Source organism: Vidua macroura, chromosome 5 (genome assembly GCF_024509145.1).
Source record: "Vidua macroura isolate BioBank_ID:100142 chromosome 5, ASM2450914v1, whole genome shotgun sequence".
Classification (NCBI taxonomy): Eukaryota; Metazoa; Chordata; class Aves; order Passeriformes; family Viduidae; genus Vidua; species Vidua macroura.
Window position 1 is genome coordinate 45,554,809 of NC_071575.1, and position 22,081 is coordinate 45,576,889.

Genomic DNA, 22,081 nt, shown 5'->3' on the forward strand with positions numbered 1-22,081 from the left:
TTTGCAGTACAGGGAGGCTAATGGTGTAATACAAGAGTAACACAGAGCATCAAACAAGACAAGCGAGAACAGTGAATGAAACTGCAAATTTCTTCATGGAGAACATACTACATTTCAGACAGAAGTAATATAATTTAAAAATTAAATAAAATTTAAATCCCAAATACAATAGTTCTTGGCTGCAATGTTGTGCACTTTACTCCTATACTGCATGAGCTATATGTCATGAACACAGAAAGTTCTTCTCTAATACACAGCCATATTTACATATCTGGAACATTGTAACAACTCCTGGAAAAGAAAAAAAAAATTATTTCCCTGAAAGCTACGAAAACTACTGTCTTCTTTATACTATTCCTACATTTTTCACTTTATTTTTAAATAATTTCAAACTTTCTGGAAATAATTTGGATATTTCTTTCTTGCCTTTGCCACTTTGCTTCAAGGGGTCACACTTCCCCATTCTAGTGAGTAGCCCCTCTCTCTTTTTTTTTAAAGAGCTTATATAGTAGCCCCAGACAGCCTTCTTATTCCTGGTGCTCTGCATTTACTTTGTTAGGGCAATCCATAGGTAATGAATCCCCAGAGGACACAGAAGGGGATTTCAACCAAGCGCTACAGTTTTTGTGGGAAATCAGCCAATTGTGATTTGTATGAAGGAATGCCTTAGCCATCATGAATTAGTGCATCCCTCTGTGCTAAAATCAGGGGAAAACCTGTCTTTCATGATCTTCTCCTCTATTCAAACTTTAATATACTGAAACTGTTTCTGTAAATGTCATGAAACAGAAGCTTCCATATTCTTGAAAGTTCTACGTAGGACTGACACAAAAACATACTTTACTCATATTGAGAAAGAATGCTAATAGCATATTTCCGTCTAGAAGAGACAATGGTGGTGAGTAGTGATAAATTTGTTTAATAAAATAAACCTACACCTATTGCATAGAAGCAGCGCGAAATACGGATAGTGTCACTGGTGCTGCATGCACTGCAGAGATGTGGCTGTTAGCAGTCTATTGTAAGAATTCATCAAACTTAAGTTCTCTATATGGATGGAGATAGTTTTCATACCTTATCTCTTCTTTAAGTGTGAGCTGAGGATACTCCTCTGTAATGGCAAAATCTATCAGCTCACACTCATCACCATGGGGGCAGTCATCCTGACAGTATGCATTTGTGTCAGGAAAATCTGACTCCTCCTGGTGTGAGAAGCATTGTGTCACAGGTGAAATACCTCAGGTTCTTTGCTCAGGGCACTCCCACCTCTTAAACTCTAGCATTCGAAAGTCAATTATGCAATTTTCAAGAAATAATAAAGACCAAAAGGAAACTGAGAAGGTGCTCTGGTGAATGATGGTTTCTATTAACCTGTGTTACACCTGAGCAGTAATTTAAAGTAACTATTTATCAGTGCTAATAGCCTTCCAGAGATAGACACTAGAATTTCATAATGCACTTTGAATACTCCTTCCACCACAATTTTTATTGCAACTTCACAAATGCTATCTGTGGTCTTAACCTTCGAGAACAACCCTCCCTATTTTTGCCCTGTCCTGCTCCTTCAGGGCTTATAGGGGTTCTCTGATCTTCAGGAACACAAGTTTTTATACTCAGTGAAGAAGCATGGGCTCTCCTTTTGCTGCCTTCCCCTCTACTAGAGTGAGACTGGTGGTTGCCCTGGGGAAAAAGTGTTAATCTCAGAATTAACACCTTATTGAGCTTTTTGGGGCAGTAATTTGGGACTACCAGTCTGTTTATCATCTAGCCAGATGGAATTTTTTACATAGTCCTGATAATTAGAAGAATGTCTTAGAAAAAGAGGAAAAAAGAGAAGAAATTTATATTCTAATGCAGCTCCTCACTGTACATGTCCAAGCCAGTCAGTTCATGCTGGATTTGTGAAAGTGTATTTCTCCACAAATAGGTGGATAAAATTACACTACACCTAACAAAACCAGGCCACACCCCAAACAGCCATACTCTATGTAGCAGATGGTCCATTCCCAGGATATCTCACCTTTCTAACAGTTATTCTCTTTTCAGCCCAAAGATCCCCTACATTTCTTTCTGATTTTTCTCCTTCTTTTCTATTGACTGTTCCATTCATCCTGGGCTTTCCTGCTAAATCATCTCTCCTCCCTTCTTCCCCTCATGTCCTGTGATACAACTCAGATATCTTTATGTCAAATAAGGTAAAATTTTAAAAAATGGCCAAATATGGGTTGCCTATAGGCATGTTCTCCTACCATGTTCTTTCCACATTTATCTTTGCCCCTCCTGCTTTACTACCCTATTCCCTACTACAACTCTGAACATCCATCTTCATGTTCTATCACAATTGTAATCCCAGCTTCTATCAGCACTCCTTTTTTCCTTTTTGCTGTTCTATCCACCAGAGAGAGCAGCTGCCACTCTCCACCCGTTGTCACTCTCCACGTTCCCAGAAGTCCCCTGTATGTATCTGCCAAGTGTGTGTTCTGCATGTGAAGACTTCAGTTTCTGGGCAGATTTTCCAGCCTGGGAGTGCAATGCTGCTACAGGGCTGTCCAGGCTCAGCTCACAGATTTCAGCTATGACCATCAATTTGTCCATCCTATTCTAACTGCAAAATCCCTATGAGACACCAAAGCAGTGGCCTGCCTTAGTAAATTAGGAGTTGCTACTGATATTAGTGTCTTAATTTTAAACCCTTGTTTGAAATTAAGTGCCCTCTGCTTGTAATTTTAAGACTTTATATCTGTACTGTCAACCTTTACATGGGGCACTATTCTTGTTATGGTATCACAAAAGTTTTACATAAATCTCATGGAGACAGAAACAGAGATCAGGAAATTAAAAAACCTAAATATTACTTATTTATTCATAGACTTAATTTAAGAAATACATTCCATGAGATTACTACTCATTTGTATGTCCCTATCTTGTAACATAGAGGAAATCTTCAAGTAGCTGAAAACTTAAATCCCAAGGTAAGTCACTAACAAACTAAAGACCCAGACCCCTATTTTGGGTTGCAGTCGAAGTAAGCAGACTGTAAACTGCAGAGTTTGCCAGAATCCACTGTGCATGGATGATGTTAAAGCTTCCCCTGCTAGAGTACTACATGGCCACTTCTCATTGCACCCAGCCTGTGGCTGTTGTCATCTCTGCAGAAGGACAATAACAATTTTCACCAGTAATACCATTGAGATGGACCAGATGGAACATGCCTCAAAGCTCTTTTTAATGCAGAGAATAGAAACCATCAAGAAAGCATCACTATTTTGCACAATAGCAGTGTCTCTGTTATACTGGATTTTGACATTTGTCAAGAAGTCCCACTTACTATAGGGTTTGTGGGTAAAATATAGTAATAACTGCTGTAATTTAGGTGGGCCAGAGTTAGTTACAATTTTGCATATGTAATTTCAAATTTTGCATATTTAATTTCAAAATTTAATTTCAATATGTTTTAAGAAGTTATAGATAGGCATTCAATTACATAAAAGACACAGTGTTCTTTCATGAAATAATGTTGCCTTTTGTTAGTTGAAAAGTGCAAACATACATTTCTTAATCTATTTTAGTAATGAAGTACATAACACCAAAAATAATCTGTTTCTCAAGATGCAAAATATGCACGGAACATGCTAACTGAAGAGAAGTGAACTCTAAGAGATGGTATACCAGAGTAGGAATTATTGTTGGCTATAACTACTGACAGTAAATTAACAAATGGATTGACAGTGTTGCTACTAAACTCACCTGATATCCCTCCACAGATTTATCAGAAACATGGTGCCAAGAAACAGACATTTCAGAAGATGACAAAACCTTTACACTCACATCTGTAGGTATTTCAGTTGGTGCTGGAAGATGAAACATATGTTAAACATTTGATCTGATCCTGTGGTAATGTTATACTTGTTTACAGGAATTCTCCTCACTTCAGTATTTTATATTATTTTCAGTATTTTATATAATTTTCCTGACATCACTGAGCTAAGTGTTAGTGTTTAATCTGGTTTTTCTTGAGTAAACTTCAAGTCCAGTGATGATCTGTAAGGAAAATGACTCTGTAAAAACAAAGCAATGATTCTGTTACTTGGCTCAGACTATGTATTTTTACGCTTCAACAGATTTCATGCTGAAATTTGTGTAAACTGAAAATAGCTTTTGATAAAGCCTTTGAAGCATCCAGTGATCTTTTACTAAATGGGACAGCAGCTCACATATTATATACATGAGATTTTTAAAGTTAGTTACACACAAATACTTGTGTATGTCACTTAGTCCTAATAATACATTTTTTTTATGAGAGCAGATATTAGATACACTGCTGTCCAGTGGCACATACAAACTTGAACATAGGTGTGAAATAATCTAAAGCACCTTTCAGGAAGGCATACATCATAAGGTTGGTTTTGTTTGCATTCTTAGTTCTGAACAGCAGACAACATAGAGTACAGACCATCATAACATGATAGACTTTTATCCAGGGCTTAGAATATTACAGTCTAGTTTCATTTCACTGCTGAATTTTAAATGAGGTAAGGAATAAAGAAAGGCATAAACTTAGCAATGTCTGTAAAAGATAAAGTTTTCCAAGTTAACAACAGTTCTCTTCGTGAACCTTTTGAAACAAGTTGCAACAGACAGGCATGGCAGCCCTAGCTGAGGAAAGCTTTCATATACCTAATCTTCCAACTGGGCATCCAGTCAACTATGCATCAAAACAGCCACTGTTAAGAAAAAAAAAATCACTAACATCTCTCATGAAAAGTATCCTAGGTAACCAAATAATCTTATATGCAAAGTTACCTTTTGTAATTGTCTTTCAATGGCTGTTAATAATGCAAATGTCTAATTAAAAATTATACATTATTGCAAAATTGTTTTCACAATGACAGGAATTTAGATAAGCAAGAGGCCTGTACACTCATTACTAGCGATCATTACTCACTACTAGCAATGGCAGATATGACTAGCAGTTGTCAGACATGGAACTTGGCTTATTCTGTGGGAACACAGAAATTCCCTAGTCACTGAAGGCAATAACAATGCCCACAGTTACTACTACAGAAACATAGATCTATTAAAGAATACACAACTTAGTGGAAAAGCTGCCACTATATTTATATATATATGGATATTTATACATATCTGTATGGAATATTGCATGACCATATTGCTTTAAGATTTCCCTAATACCTTTGAGAAGTTGTGTTGTTTAACAGTAATAATATCACTTGCTGACTCAAAGGTACAGAAGTACAGGTGGAATAGTTGTGATCATCAAATCTATTCCCAAATCACTGTCAGACTCTTCTCTACTGTATCCATTACAGAACTTCCCAAAAAAAATTAATTCTGAAAAGTATCAGCTGCCAGGGCTTTTGCTGATACAATACTCTAACAATATTTCATCTGCTTATGCTTGTTTATGAGCTGCAAATAATTTACATCCCTATTTGTCATTTATGTCCTATAAATATTTTGCAGCCTCTCCTGAGCCTGAAAGATGGCATCAATTGCTTTCCTCCAGCCTTCTAATTCACTATTTCTACCAATAAAAGGAGAAATCATGTGATCATCACAATATATTCTCTTCACTGAAAATATAGTGGTCATCACACAATTATCTTCTAAGCAAAACTATAGAAAGTTCAGGCTGGCAGCCAGTAAGCACACTACAAGGTATGGAAGTGATTTTGTTAATGTTCTGATGCCAGGAGACAACTCTCTCCTCAATGCTCTTCAGAGTAACTTCCATTACATCTCTTGGAAAAATTCCTTCTAACCTGCCCTGAAGTTCCTGAATTGGATATAGGCAGTAGGAAAGGTCACAGCTCTGCACAGAAGCTGTGAGCCCTACTGGTAAGGTTTGTACTCTTGTGCTTGAAATTAAAAAAGTAGGTTCACTGAGCTTCTATTTCTTTTGCAGTCTGCATCTGGGATCATTTAACCACAAATCTTTTTTATCAGGTATCTGGACTTTGCTAAAGTCTGTGTCAGAACATCAGCAGCCACTCAAGTGACCCTTTATCTGGAAGCTGGCACTACTGCACTTTTGCTTTTCCTCTGTCTTTGTGAGCTACTAGGCTCTACCATGTCCCTGAACCCGGAGACCATACAAACACTTGCCACTCCTGGCGTGGTGTGGATAATCTTAACATAAACATGTGGGAGCCTATCAGTCAGTTGTCGATAAAGTCTCTGAGGAAGGATGGATACTTAAGTGTAATTTGACTGATATTGCTTTCATTACACCATAACTATCTACAAACACATTTATACAATTGCAAAAAAGCCCCCTCTGTGTTGTTGCAGCAGCTGTTGAAGATGATTTGCTAAGGTGGCCTTTCCTGAGAAAAAAGATTAGTATTATCCTCATCAGCCAGATTGGTATTGAGGGCTCTTCAGTCTTTTTTCTGTGTGTGGCCGATTTGTAAGCAAAGTTCCCATTAGTGCTAATGGGAACCATGAGAATAAATCTTCCATAAAGTATACAGAGTACAGAACAGATTCAGAAGTGTGAGAATGTGACCCTGTTATCATATCCCTCCTCTGAGCTCTTTGGTCTACATCTGTTGACATTGTGGAGATTTTGCTCTATGGAAAGAAAAATATTAGCAGCTCTTTGGGTTTCTGGCAGAAATTAATAAACTGCATTTTTTAAGAACAGGCTTGAGTGATGATAATGCAATTAAAGAAGTTGTATATATTTCTTCTGATTTAAGGTAAACTTTATTCCAGTACTTTCTCTCTTCTGCTAAGTTTGGAAATGTAATTTAAACTTCAATCCTAAAGATCACAGCATGCGAAACAATTACAGTAAGAATTAAGAAAAATATTTTAGTGGAATGTGAAAGAGGTTTCTATTAAATTACTCATTTAATAGACCTAACATGCAAACCAGAATAAAGAATGTAACAGGGATAATTTATATGAGACTCTAAACATGCTGGAAATGTAACTAGATACAATTGAACTATCATTCCTTCACAATTTTGGGCTTAATTCTGATACTGATCTACTAAAATACTAGGCTTTAGTGTGGTCTTTAAAGAAGAAAAAAATTAAGCCTTTGTCAAATACATGTATTAAGATCACAGAGACATTGCTGAATAAAGATCTAAATGTTTTAGGCAACTGCTGTGAAGAGAAGGATTTTTTTTCTATATTCTTAAATCTTTTAACAGGCTGTGTGAAGAACCTTGCATCCTGCTGTGTATTGCTTATTGCCAGCAAGTACAGCCAAGTGCTCTGCATCACACAGAAGGCAGAAAGTTGAAGTTGGCTGTTCAGAACAAGTGTTTTGTGCAAGAAATGCACACCCTCCCTGCTGAAGATGTATCCTGCTATACAAATCAGTGACAAGGACCAGGTTCTACTGCTGTTGGTAGTGCTGATCTGGACCCACAACGTAAAACTCATTTCGAACATTTACTCACCATCTTGTGCTGAATAAATGACAGCAGTGAGACTGAATGGCCCATCCCCTTTGTTGTTAAAAGCTTTCACTTTTACTTGATACTGAGTTGAAGGTGGCATTGATTCATCCTTGTGGACATATCGGCCAATTTCAGGATTAGTAACTGTAACTCTTCTCCACTCTTTCTCACCAAATGGCTTGAAGGCCACTATATAACCAAAGTTATTGCCATAGTGGTATTCTCTTGACAAAGGCTGTAGAGAAAAAAAACACATTAATTTTTGCTAAACAGTTAGGTCTAGAATGAAATATAAATAATGCAGAAAGCATTGATATGTATTGTAAAAACACTGAACTCCATTTCATCCTGGTTTCCTTCAATGGCTTGCTTCAACCCCCTTTAAAAATAGGCCCTCTTAGATCTGCAGTATTAGTGTATTTGCTAGGAAAATGTTTTCAGAACTTTTTCCTCATCTGAACTCAGTGCAACACACATCATATTACCTCCCACAGCAAGAAACCAAGAAAAAATGTGTAATAAAACAGCTGTAGCTAGCAAAAAAAGACCTAAGGCATGAGGCACAGCAGATATGTAATACAGCCAGTATGTATGTGTGGAGATAGATATTCTTGCAGAAGAATCACAGTGAAGAGAAATTCTATGTGGCTGGCCCAAATTATTGTACTTAATTTACTGAAAGTTTGTCACCTAGGCAGCTGGCACAATTGATAATGAAAAATGGACACATTCAAAGAATGACTCATCTACTATCTGATAATGGAAGGGATTCAGATGCTGATTTAGACTACCTAGCCTCTAACTGGTAAGTCTTTTAATGAAATTACTCCCATTTTCAAAACAGGCATTAAAGGTACCTATCCAAAGTATTTCTTAAAACTATAGCTAATCTCCTATACCTAGGAATACTGGAAAATACAAAATTAAGGAAGACAATCTTCCATAATAGATTTTTCTTCTTTTACCAATGCTCTACATTCAGTGATTCCCTTCTCAGTCTGTGGAACTTTTACCACAACTATCAGACACTGCATCCAACCAGCCAAAATCACATCATTCATCTGTGCATCAGGAGGTTGACCAGAAGCATCCTTTGAAAATAAGCTTTCTGCATTACCTTTTCCCCTAATGGAAACTTCACAGAGATGAAATAGCTTATCTTGAGGCACAGGTCTTGGAGCAGTGACACACGAGAGTAATTATTCTCTTTAGGTGTTTGCCTACTGCTGCAGCACTTCAGCCAACATGTGTGGAGATATTCTGCGCAAGGTTTTCTGAAACTTCTGTGTAGTTGATCTTCTGAATCTATCACTGTAACTGGCTGCTTAAAATAAACCAGAATTCGATCTCATATGCCAAAGTAAGCAGACTGGATGAGGCCCTAGCCTCAGAATGACTTTCAGCCAGAGCAAACTTTAGAAAGCGAGGAATGGCATATAAAAATTATATTCTGAAAGGTTTTATATGTAATTTGAAAGCAGCTTTCCCTCCAATGGCTGCACGTAATAAGTAGGTGTAAGTAGCTGAATAGTTTGTAGAATCCACTGAAAACTTTAAAAAAGAAAATGGGAGAGGGAAACACAAATGGGAAAAAAATGAGGAAGAATGGGCATGCCACTCCTAGCTCTCCTTCTCAGCTCCTCTTTCAAAACAAGTCTTAGAAGAGCTTTGATTGCATCTCTGGCTGTCTCATTCAACCCGGGCTTATGAATCATAGAAGAAGCTGAAAAGGGGTTGGCAGCAACATGTGAACCTGCCATACATTTTGTTCTTCTCTTCTTAATTAAGGACTATTTAGAGTAGCATATGCAAATGTCAGCACATTTGGGGGAATCAATATATATTTTTATCTTAGCCTTACAGATAGATATATTGTTGTCTGTCAGACTCCATGAACCTACAGTCTCTATTTAAAAACCCTTGCTAGACATAGCATAGAAGATTCTTGGGAAATAAATACTTGAAGCCATGCTTAATTCATCTCACTAAAGGAGCTACTCAAAACAGCTGTGAAAAACATAACATTAGGTAAGAGAAATAATGAGAATATAAATCTGCCTGGATGTATAGGAAATACTAAAGCAGTCTTGTACTTCTGGTCTTGCATTAGTCACTATTATTCTCCTGGTTATATTTTCTTTTTTCAGTTTGGTCACAGCCAAGTCATCACTGTATTAGAAATGCCATGAGTACCAGTCTTTACATACAATGCAAGAAGCAGTTCAGTAGTTTGTTAGAGCTTTTAGAAGAAAAGCTTGTGAAGTAAAATAATCTAAGTCTTTTGCACTTGTCCATTGCATGTGTTCTTTTGCTTTTCAAAAATAAACAGACCAGAATTAAGCCAATTAGGACATATTTACTTCCTAACCTACTATTAGGGGAACTAAGATACAACCTTTCCGATATATTGTAACAGAACTGTGGACCTCCTTTTTCAGAAACTTATAAATCTTTTCTTCACTGTAAAAATACTTAGGAAGACCGAATAAATATTTTGTACTCAGTTAAGAAACAAAAAAAACCAAAAAACCAAAAAACCAAAAAAAAAAACCCAAAAAAAACCAACAACAAAAAAAAACAACAACAAAAAAAAAAAAAAAAAAAAAAAAAACAAAACAAAACAAAAAAAAAAAAAACAAAACAAAAAAAAAAAAAAAACAAAAAAAAACCCCAAAACAAAACCCAGCCAGGAAAGCACAAATCTGATAGCTCAAAAATATGGCTGGCTACTTCTGTCATACTTGAGAACTTTCACAGATATATGATCAATCCTAAGTCCAAAAAGAAGGAAATATGCATATGGATTAAAATCTGCACATTCATAAGGACACTCCCTGTACAACAATACATGCAATTGGAATTATGACATCTTTTCATTACTTCTCTCAAGAAAAAGCACTCTTCCTAGGGGCAATTCAGCTGCTACATACGAAACAAGTATTCCCCAAAAGACACAAATGGCATAATGTGCCTTATGTATCTCATAGCCCTATGACAGTGAACAGAGAGGTCAACAGAAAACAAACTTGGTAATTTTTTCAAGCATATCACAACCATCTTTCTTTGCCAGAGGTAATGCTTCTGTAACTCTTTTTCCTGGATACTGATAGGCTCTGACATGAATCCAATAATATTTTTTTTTTTTTTTATTTATTTCTTCTCGCTAGCTTCCCCAAATACCCTGCAGTAGATTTCAATTCTCTCTTTCATGCTTCTTTTCCCTATGCAACTTTGTTTATAAATTCTTATCTTCTCTTATGCTGATTTGCTTTCCTCTTACCTTGGTGTATCTTTTCCCTTCTTGCTTTACCTATATCCACAGTTTAGGTAAGTTTTCAAAACCATTGCTTCAATAGCAGAATGAAGACTACTTTTAATGGTGCATTATCATAGTCAGTCTGTGTTTCAATCTCTTTGTTTTAGAATGTTTTAGATGACATTTTAGAAACGTCCAACCATAAACCCCTAAGGTACTCTCTTCCTCATTCCTTTTCATGTACTTTTTCATGACAAAAGTCTGAAAAACTATATATTATATACAAATCCTGTTCTCACAAGACCCAGAGACAAACCATCCACAGGTTTCAGGAGGAGCAAGATCAGATATAAGATAGTACAGGTTTCATGCCACCTTGCATGCGCAATACTTACCATCCATGTTATTGTCAGCTCTCGATTGCTTCCACCCCCTCCACCAACATCAGAAGGAGCCACATTAGGAGCTAGTGAAACAGAAGAGACAGAAAAATTACTACAAAGTATGCAGCAGACAGCTGCAAGGCCAGTGAGCACACGTGGCACACACAATTAAAGTAATGATGCTGTGCAATCTGCCAAGACTAATGTATAGCTACTGCTTCAGGAAATGTGCCAGCTGTAACCATAGCTAGCAATCATTCTTCCTTCTCCCTGTATTATCTACAAATATTTAATAGAATATTCAGGAATGGAAAATTTCTTGTAAGTCTTAAAAGAAGCACACTGTGTGTTCTTGTGCTTTCTCAGGTGTTGATATGCCAAGGACTCAAGCACCATTGACTTGCATGTGTAATTACCTCAAGACACTGTGATCAGTTACACCTACTGCAATGGATTTACTTGCCATGTGTAAGGTTAAACTCATAGGTCTATCTTTGAAGCCCTGGCAGCCTAATTGTATTCTAGATTAGTGGCACATGTCTTCTTGATAGACTTGTTCAGGATGGGTAGATGTACCTAAGCAAAACTGGCATAGCACTTTATAATTTACTAATTGCTCTTTACACTAATATTCTCTGTAATGAAATACGATCTGTTGCTCTATCATTAGTGCACAGCTGGTTGGTAAAGCAGGATACTTTCAAGGACTCCATTATAAAATCATTCCTATATTATCATTTCTCTCAGACTCTGCACTGAGTGCAATGATTCTGTTGCTATCCTCTATGGTGTTTGTGTATTTATCTGCTGTCACTTAATATGGACACACAATGTACCACTGAAAACTTAGGATATGATAGCTTATCTACAGGGCATTAATTATGCCTTAGATGTGCATGTATGAGCCACATGCCCTACCTAAATTAATGTGATCTTTGTGTAAAAAAATTCTGATAGGATCAGTGAATCTGATAGGATCAATGAAAGCCATAAGTCATAGTGCTCAAGCACTATGTAAGTAAGATGTTTGCTGAGGCCTTCTCTGAGGGTCAGCTGAAGAGGAACACAAAGCAGAGCAGAACTAATGTTTTCAGACAGGATAAAAATATGTAAAAATAAATTTGAAATTGAAATCAGCATTCAGTGCATAGTTTGCATTATTTATTTCTGTCCTTTCTGAAAACAATTAGTGGAGATGAAGACTAAACATGCATATGACAATTTGAGAGAAAGCTAGAGTTTGTTACTTGACCTTGTTGTCACACTATCTATTATAAATATATAGTTTTAGAGCTATGTTAGAAGCAGAGGGCTGCTAGAATGCTTAAGCAGTCAAAGAAGATAGATAGACAGGCTGCCAAAGAACTGAAAAACCTGACTGTCTGAAGTCTAACAAGTCATTATTTTCAAAAGTATCTTCCTCATTCTCAACCATTAAACCCAGGTTTCTCTCTGTTAAGACCAGGTAACTAACTTAGACAACTGTACTTAGACAATTACTCTAATGCACCCAGAAGCTAAAATACATAAAACCCTTGAGCCATTGAATTTCAAGAAATCACCATAAAATATTATTGATGAAGCAAGCTGTTTCATTAAAAATAAAAAAAAATTGCACAGTCTTAGCATGCTAATAAGTTACTGAAATTAGTTATCTACCTGAAGAGACACTTCAAAATTGAAAAAGATGCTGACAAGTTTTAAGTGTGACAGACATTATTTGTCACCCACATAGTACAACAAAGAGACAGTACTCTTTGTTGCTGTCTAACACAGAAAATGTTAACAATAACTACAATATGTGAACATGGCTTTTTGTTATTTACCTTTTCCAGAATTACATGAAAATGTACATAGAGTTGTGCATACTGCTTCTATAGTACCTTTGACATAGCAATCTGAATCCTACTGTTGCTTATAACAAATTCCAGCTCCTGGCAGAAAACACACTCGGGTGCAGAAGTTAATCTGTAAACTAAATTATTTATACCCTATTTTATCATGACAAGAAGTGCTGACTGATGCCTAAGAAGACTATACTACCATTTTGCATGGTTTGCCAAAAACTGTTGCACAGTCTGCCAGAGCATGGTGCTGTGCCCGGGGAATCAGACAACAGACTAAATAGACCACTTCTTGCAAAAGAGGTACATCCTACTACAAAACTGGAAAGTATGCCATTTTTGGGGAGGCTACAAAAATGCCATGAATGTGGCACACTGCAAACTGCAGGACACTACCCCTATTTCCCATTCCCCATTCCCCCTATTCCATTATTTTGCTCCTTATCTGTGTCTTTTCTAACATTTTTAAAATGTCTATTGCACACCAGATTTCTCCTGTAGATTCCTGGGCCTTCAAATGCAGCTCTTGAGTCATAAAACATATGATGCTAGCAGTCAATTTTCTAGGCAGTGATTATCATTTCTTTTAGTATTAAAGTTCTGTGGCTTTTCCTTCCCTATCCAAAATAATTTAACCAATTTCTTTTCTTTCTCCCTAGGCAACAAAATTTTAATGCACCACATTTGTCTTTAATGAATGCTTTGAAACTTACAATGCAAATACATTTTATTTTGAAAATACTATCTAATGAAAGTTATGACCTAGAAGGTGTAATTGCAGAAGTTGTTTTCCACACTTTGGTTTTTCATTTTCGTTTTCAAAACTCAAGCTATGGGAAACAATTGTAAAGAAATTGTAAAAAGACTGCAAGTGGATGCTACTCTGCAGTATACAGGCTTTGTTGGACACAGTCTTTGTGCAGTGATACATTACCCCCTAGAACACTGCTGTTATCTCCTCTGTACAGTCAAACCAGAATGTATTCTCTGGAATAGTAGCATCTAAGTCCTCATTTTGAAGAATTCTTTATAAAAAGGACGTGCCTAAGCCTGAAGAATATCCTTAAATATGCTCTGAGCTATTAACACTGAGCAACCAGACTAATAAGAGAGTAGTTTGTGTTGGATAACGTCACATATGTGACGTGACATAACAAGACACCAAACCAAACCTGCAGTCACGGAAAACTGGCATTATCCAGTAGAACACATATCCTGTCATGCATTTTTTAGTTAGAATACAAACCAAATGGTAAATTGACATTTTCCTTGTTAAATACATGCATGTATTTTCCTAAGTCCTGAACCACAGTCCCAAACATGTGCATGTACTCATACACACACAGCCTAACAGACAGATACATTGGGGGATCTCTGAAAGATGCAGTATGATTCTGTTTCAGCAATGAAGACTAATTTTCCATATCATTAAGTTTCTTTTTGGTCTGCTTTGATGCTATCGCATCTTTGTAGTTTGGTATTTGCTTAATACAATCTGTAGTCGTGGGTGCCTGAAAATAAACTCTCTGCACACTGGATCTTATAAATTGTTTTTTTTAAAGTAAAACCTAAAATTACCAAATTGGTGAACAAAAATGTAAAAATTCAGAAACACATTTAAAAAAAACCTGACATTTTCTGTTTACGTACGAGCGCCTTCAGTTCTAATCCTCGGTGATGGCATACTGGGTTCTCCTGTCCCCAGAGTGTTTGTTGCTATTATCCGGAATTCATATTCCATCCATGGAATTAAATCGATCACTGTAGCAGATTCCATATTTCCTTCAATATCTGATGGGTCTAAAAAAAAAGATTAAATGCTTTAGAAAACAGCATTTTTACACTTAGATCAGCAACAGTGCGGTTGATTGTGACAAAACTTGCACTATTCTGCAAGCACACATAGAAAACTAAAGCAAACTTGCCACTGTACATTAGGAATATCACATTTTACAAGGAGCACCCACAGCAGTGAGTGGGAATTTGGAAACTATGACACTATCTTGGATAAACCCTTATTGACATGTAAGTTTTAACTGGGTGTGAACTAGTACATGTAGTTATGAGATTTCCTTACTAATTACATATTGTAGCTAAGGAATTTCATTTTACCTACAGACAAATGATAAATTCATAATGCAGAAACAGTAAAATAAAAATTCATTACATGAACAGACAAGGGCTAGACGTGTAGAGTTCAATCAATTGATGAAGAGTGGTTTATAAAATGTGGTCCTAATTTGGTGCACCTAATTAGTGAGCATGTTATAACTTGCTATCTGGTTCCAATCAAGAAATGTAAATGTTCTTGCAATTCATCTAATTGTCTTAAGGATGAGCTTCTTTATCATAAATAAACTGAGTAACTCATGACTGTCTGCAATTCACAGACAATAGGGGTTATTTCTATTGCTGTCTGCAGTTATGTAAAGACAGAGTATTTTCATTTATATATAAACAAGAATTGTTTGTCAAATTAGAGTCTTGTGTTCAGAAGAGGATGAGAACTGAGCTATTCTGCACTGGAAAGGCAGCTGATTTGGAATTAAAATATAAATGCAATGCCTGCAAAAAACACAGAAAACAACAGTGTAAGCACTAGATGGTATCACCACTTCCCTCTTCCTAATGATCATTACATTTCATTCCAAAGTGAGGTCTTGAAGGAGAAAGGAACACATTTTCCATTTTTCTTTCTACCTAACCACCACCCTCCCTCATCCTTACTCAAATTATTTTTCTGTCTAGTCAGTAAAGCTATTGCAAACCTCTCATGTCATCCAAGTTGTGATGTAAATTTAACATTCTGTCAATGTCCTTCCTGGGCTATCTGATCTCTTAATTTAATTTTACTGTCCCACAGATTCCCAGAACCCATTATGAACACTTGGCACAATGAGAATCTGATCCCCTTAACTGGAAAGAGCAACATAAATATAAACAACTTATTACATAATCCATTCATACATATTTCCATGCTGTGAAGTACAATACACTGTCACAAAACACACTCAGTATTATGAAACCTGAGATGAATGATTTGGTTGGGGGAATAATGTTAGGAGCAATAATAACAATATTTCCAAAAGGCAATGCCAAAGTATATTTTCTTGTTTCACACATTGAAAGTTATCAGCATTAACTGATAGCCTAAACATTTGGTGACAGATCAATCTGGACTGTTCATTATGCTTCATTAATCTGGAAGTTAACGCTGAATCAAAATGGGAGCAGCTCAGCAATTAGGTAAAAGCTTGCAGTGATGACAGTGATGGTTACTATGATGATTTTACCTGTTTTGAGGGAATCATCTATTTAACAAAAATCCTAAGTGTGGTTCAAATGAAAATGTAATGATTTTGAAAACACCAGAATAATTATTTTCAACTTTTCAGAAATTAATAATGTATATCTTTTGTGTTAGCATCTTTAAAAAGGAATTAAACAATCTGGATTTCTCCCTGTCCCACCCAAGATGTAAATTCCACTTAGCATACTTTAAGGTAAGATTCAAAGTCTGACTGCATGTCTCAAAGACTATCTCAGTAATTCTGAGAAGCAGAGAACTTCAGAGGTGCAGAGAAGTTCATCCCACCATGACTATAGCATTGCAAGTAGGGAATCTTCCCAAGAAGTGAGAAGAGTGGTTTCAAGTCTCTGCTCTCAGTCAGACAGAATGAAGACCTGAAACCAACACTTATGTTAACTCTTACACCTCCATTTCCAATTCCAGTAATGCACAGCACAAACAAAACAGGATCAGTTGCCACCTGAAATTCTTCATATTTCCTTATTTTCTTTAATTGAAAAGTACAGAATGAATAAGAGATAAAATTTACTTATCCTGAGAAAAGCACAGGCTAGTCCAAAAGGATCCTCCCTCCTGCATGTATTTTTACTGAACCAAATAATCACTTATTTGAACAGCTCTAATTTCTACATTACTTTTTTTTTAAAGTTCCAAGAAATCTATTCTACAGAAGTCATTAAACAAGATCTAAGAGATAAGAAGGGGTTGGGGAACTTTCTGGGTTTATTTTCCAAGCTCTTTGATATAAAAAATATCAGTGCTGGCTGATGGAGGCAATCATATTCAAGTGAACTTCATATATTACATAGTCTGAAAGAAAAATATGATCTAAGGCAGAAGGCCTACTTTATCTAACTTTTTTCTCTAAAAAGTAACAGATTTTCAGTTCAATATGTCAGTCTGTTTCTTACATGTCTGTAGTTTCAAGTGAAAACTTAAATGGAAGACAATCACTGAAACTATGACTATTCTTAGTATTTAGAAATGTTGAGTATGTGATATCTTAATTCTACAGGAAAGCACTTAAGTTGTAATTTATAAGGGTGGGATAATTAAACATATTAATAGGAAAATTCTGTATAGCTTGAGACAATGCTATCCTTTATAAAGCATTCAGAGATACTAGTAGCTTAAAAATAGTTTAAAATTTATGCTTTTATGTTAAATCCTGCAAAAAAATTACGTTAGCGTGTCTTGTGCTCAGGTAGATCCCTCTTTAACTGCAATTTTGTGGCACAATGATGACATCCAGTGGTTAGAAGGATAATCTTAGCTATGTTTTCTCTAGGGGTGCCAGTTTTAATGCAGTTGGAACTTAGTCTGCTCCCAGGCAAAAGCAGACATTTTAAACCAGCTTTCTCCATAACAAATACAGAAAGAACAACATCCACTTTTCATCAAAATTCACCTATAAATAAATTTTTATGATTCCAGTAGTTGATGCTGAATGTTTCAGGCAACAAGGAAAAAGACAAAAAAACAGGTAGCAACTCTGGCTGGTTCTTTTCTGTATTTCTTGATATTCAGTTCAGGCTCTCCAAATGCTGGGAACAGAACTGTTGACAAGACACTGACAGGACAGTAAATCTGCAGCAGACATCAGTAGCATCCCTGGTTTCCTTCTACTGTAATTACTTTCTGATTAGTCAAACGTTGTAACAATCATACTTTAAAACTTACTGTCTTTATTTCTTCTGGCATCACTCTTACCTGTTTTGGCATCTTTCCACTCTTCGGATAGAAAGGTTTTTGACTGGATAGTGTATTTAGAAATAGGACTATGATTGTCTGTTCCACGACTCCAGGTAAGTGCTACAGCAGTGTCTCTAATTTCTTCTACTCTTATACCTCCAGGGGGGCCTGGAGGACCTGGAAAAAGAAGAAAAAAAAGACAGTACAATTAACAAATTAAATATGCTGAAAATATTAAAGTTCATCAACTTTTAATACTCTATGAAATGATTCAGAGGACAGCTGCTCTTGCATTTTATAACTACCATGATTCTTGCCTAATCAATATTGAGATAATTTTAAGTGAAAAGATGATACTTTGAAAATGTTGCTGCTCTTTTTACCAAACAAACTGAACTCAGGAAAAAACCCAAAAACTTTTCCTTCTCAAATTCCACCTAATGCTGACCTTATTGGTGGCCCACCTTTAACCAACACTTCTGCTTGTACCATATTGGCCCTGGCTACAAGTTATGTGGAAAACCCTATGACTTATTTTGGAGAAAAATCATACCGTAAAAGAGATTTCTATAGATCTCTTCCCATTTTTCTTGGTCTTCATATTACCCCAATGTGGTAAAGCCATCATCAGGTTCCAAGCTACTACAAAATTCTGGTTTTGTTATTGTGCTTCTGTTTTATATGCTACGTAGTTATCTGATACATATTAACTGTTGTGTAAAAACAGATACAATGCATTAGGACTACTGAGATGTATTTTCTGCTTCAACATTAAGAGATAATAAAATGCCAACATGATCCAAATAATTATCTAACAACCTGATTGAACAAGTCCCAGAGACTATTAAAAACCTCAACAACACCATAATATATTTCTCTGCACTATTTACAGAGAAACCACAGAGAATCAAAACAACATAAAATAATAAAAGGAGGTTTCTACAGATCTAAACACACAGTGTGCCAAATGTATTTTCAGCTTCTCTTGAGCTCTTTATTTTCTCCATACAGTTGAGCCAAAGGACTCAAATGAAATTAACTGAAACAAAAGCATATACTTATGGCATTCACATATACTAGCATATGTTGCTGTTCCTCGGTTTCAATTAATATATCCTTCAAGCAAGCAATTTCATTCCTTGGACCTCCCTTTCCTGGTAAGGACTAAATACCTCAGTGCATGTGGAAACAGCTTCTTAGTCTTCACAAGGATGCAGGAAGTAGAAATTGTTGTTAAGAGCTGATTTTTAAGATGAGAGTTGTTCATTAACTCTCCACCCTGGTAACATGCATATTTCCTATCCCAGCTCTAAGGACACACACAGGTAAGGTCTGATGAGAGACCCCTTCTCCTGCAGGACTGTTCACCTCAGAAGCCCTCAGGCTGGAAGGTATGGAAAGGTTCATCAGTCCCAACAACTTTCCTTCCTTCTTCAAAAGATACCTCTTACAGCTCCTCACCTCACCATCAGCTTCTGAAAATTGCACATCTCAGGAAACACCAAGGACCACAGGAAAAGGAAAAGGCTCCATAGGAAAGCTGATACTGGACCCACAACTAACCCCAAGCTTGGTAGTTGCTTTAGCAATGGAGCACGGTTCCACTGGGTCCAAGTATAGTGGGCAGAGCCAGGTGCTGATATGGTAGTCCCAGGTACCAGGGACAGTCAACTGGGCGCATCCAGCTGACAAACTGCTGCATATATCCAAGCAGTCCATCCAGGAGACAGCTACCCACAGCACAGGCCTGAAGCACATCCAGGAGGCATTCCACAATCCAGAGCTGGAGGCAGTCACGTCTGTAACACTGCCCCAGTGTGGCCAACACAGCGCCAGTAAGGTCTTTAGGTGCACGCAGGGGCTGCAATTTTCAGTGGACTAACATCACCAGCAATTTAAAGATCACATAGAACAATCCATATGAACTGTTAAATTGTTTTGTGGACTGACAAAACATCTTCATGTCCCTGCAGTGACAGTGGCTATTCTTTACCACTCCACTGATGAGATGCTGTGGAACACAGCTCTTTGTTTTCATACTCTGCTGTTGCCTCTTCCTTACAAAAGCAGTGAAACTACCATCCCACATTTGTCATATTTCATAAGATATTTACTCTTGGCTTGGTAAGATGCTGAGTCTTACACTCACAAAAAAGGTCGTCATAAGCAGAACGGTGTTCATTATATTAAAATCTGAATTTTGAGAACAAAATGAATGCTAATTTCTTCTATAAAATAGTCTTTGAGCAACTCTAATTACCACATTGGTAGGGGAATCAGAAGATTGATAAATCACCTTGTCATTTAATTTTTAAAACAAATTGCTTACATAATACTAAGGCATATGAACAGACCTTACTCTTTTACTTTGCAGATCTATTCTGTAGTTTCATCACTTACCATATTTGCTTTGACATATTGTCCAAAACTGTTGACATTTCATGGGCTGTTAATATCCAGCAAAAAATTAAATGCAGAAATATTCAACTGCACAACAACCTGAGATAGCAGAAGTTCAGAACCATGACACTAGCTGTACTTCAGCTGCTACACAGCTCTGTGGTGTGACTCGAATGTGGGGCAAAACACAACAGCAAGGCAACTCAGTGTACAAGTTATATCAGTTCTGAATTGTCAGCAAAACAGAGCATTAGCACCTCAGAATGTGTTATGCCCATAGGCATAAAAGAGAGCAAAATGCCCAAAGGACATTAACTCATGCTATTAAAACTTCACATCATAACAGATCTTGTAGGATGCATACTGTATGAGCAAGAACAGCATTTTGAGATTGCAGTAACACTTAACAGACACAAATCAGATAAGAACTGAGTGATAAACTTAACCTCAGATGTCTTGGTTTCTGTAATTTGAAAACTCAAAATCATTTTAATGTAGGCCTAGTCTTATACACAATAATTTAATCCATACAGCTTTATGAAAAATGAGAAGTGACTTAGAAATGTATCCAGGAGATACATTGAAATGATCCTTGAAATCTATTTTTAATAATGAACACCAAATTAAACAATCTAAAAATTGCTTTCACATAAGGAAAACACCCATAATCAAAAAATCTTTATTTCTTTTCAGGAAAACACATGCTCAGTTAGACCTCTAAATGTCTCCAACCAAATCAGTACCCTGAGTAGGCTTTTATGACTTTGCTCATTTATACACTTCTTATTTTAATTACTGCCATCTGTTGATTAGAAATTACATATCCTAAACAATCTGAAACACTCCTGTCTTGGTGTCTTGTCTAGGTAAAAACCAGCCACACTTCTGTATTACCAGGAGAAGCTTACCTCTTACCACAAGGTCAGCTGAAGCTGAGGAGTTGTCCACAATTGTCTGAGCAGTGCACATGTACCTCCCTGCATGCCGTAGCTGAACATTTTTAATCAGCAGCTCACCATTGGATTTAATCTGTCACAAAAACAACACTTAGTGAAATGGTAAACATCCTTGTGCAGCTATGTGATACCTGTCTACACATCCCTCCCAGCTGACTTACAGAGGTTGCTAATTCCAAAAAGTGCTTACTTAGAGGATGGATCACCCCCAAATATTGATCTGATTTACAGGACAGCTGTTGAAAGTGTCCCCTGTTTCCTGAGGAGCTGCAGCTCTTTACTGGACATGAAAAAACTAGACACCTTAGATGATTATTAACAAGTCAACATTTCTCTCTTACTTTTTGAAGCTCGTACCTGAAAACTAAATTGAGTCAAGAATTTGCTCATAAACCACAGACATACGATTTTTCTGCACCATTACTTGCTTTTTTAAAATACATTGGCAGGATAGCATGTCATGGAGTCCTACTAATAGAGCAGGAATGCTGTTTGGCTCTTCCTTTTTAATCCTATGGCAGTACCTGAACTTTTATCTCAGAGAAGCTACAAGCACAGCCTAAACAAAGGTGCACCAGGACCTGCCCTGTACTCCTCTGCCCTCCCTTGCTGCTGAGTCCCCTGTCAGGCTGGACATGCTATTCCCCCAGCTCAGCTCTCACTGCTCCTTGGCAAACAGCAGGACCCCAGGGAAGCAATTTACCTTTCAACAAGGCTCATACACTCATCATCCCAGACCCTAATCCTTCCTTAACACTCTTCACCAATGTCAGACTACTGGCAAATATGCAGCCATGTTTTCAG

The 22,081-nt window shown here is 36.8% G+C and overlaps 1 protein-coding gene across 1 annotated transcript in view; it reads right to left on the minus strand.

Moving 5' to 3' along the window:
• CNTN1 (contactin 1) overlaps nt 1–22,081 on the minus strand; it is a 214,698-nt gene that overhangs the window by 19,413 nt on the left and 173,204 nt on the right. Inside the window, exons 15-20 of the mRNA XM_053978026.1 lie at nt 21,230–21,350; nt 17,940–18,098; nt 14,570–14,719; nt 11,088–11,158; nt 7,437–7,671; nt 3,748–3,851 (exon numbers count right to left, since the gene is read on the minus strand). Of these exons, the coding sequence (XP_053834001.1) occupies nt 3,748–3,851; nt 7,437–7,671; nt 11,088–11,158; nt 14,570–14,719; nt 17,940–18,098; nt 21,230–21,350 (840 nt within the window). The remainder of the gene's footprint in view (nt 1–3,747; nt 3,852–7,436; nt 7,672–11,087; nt 11,159–14,569; nt 14,720–17,939; nt 18,099–21,229; nt 21,351–22,081) is intronic.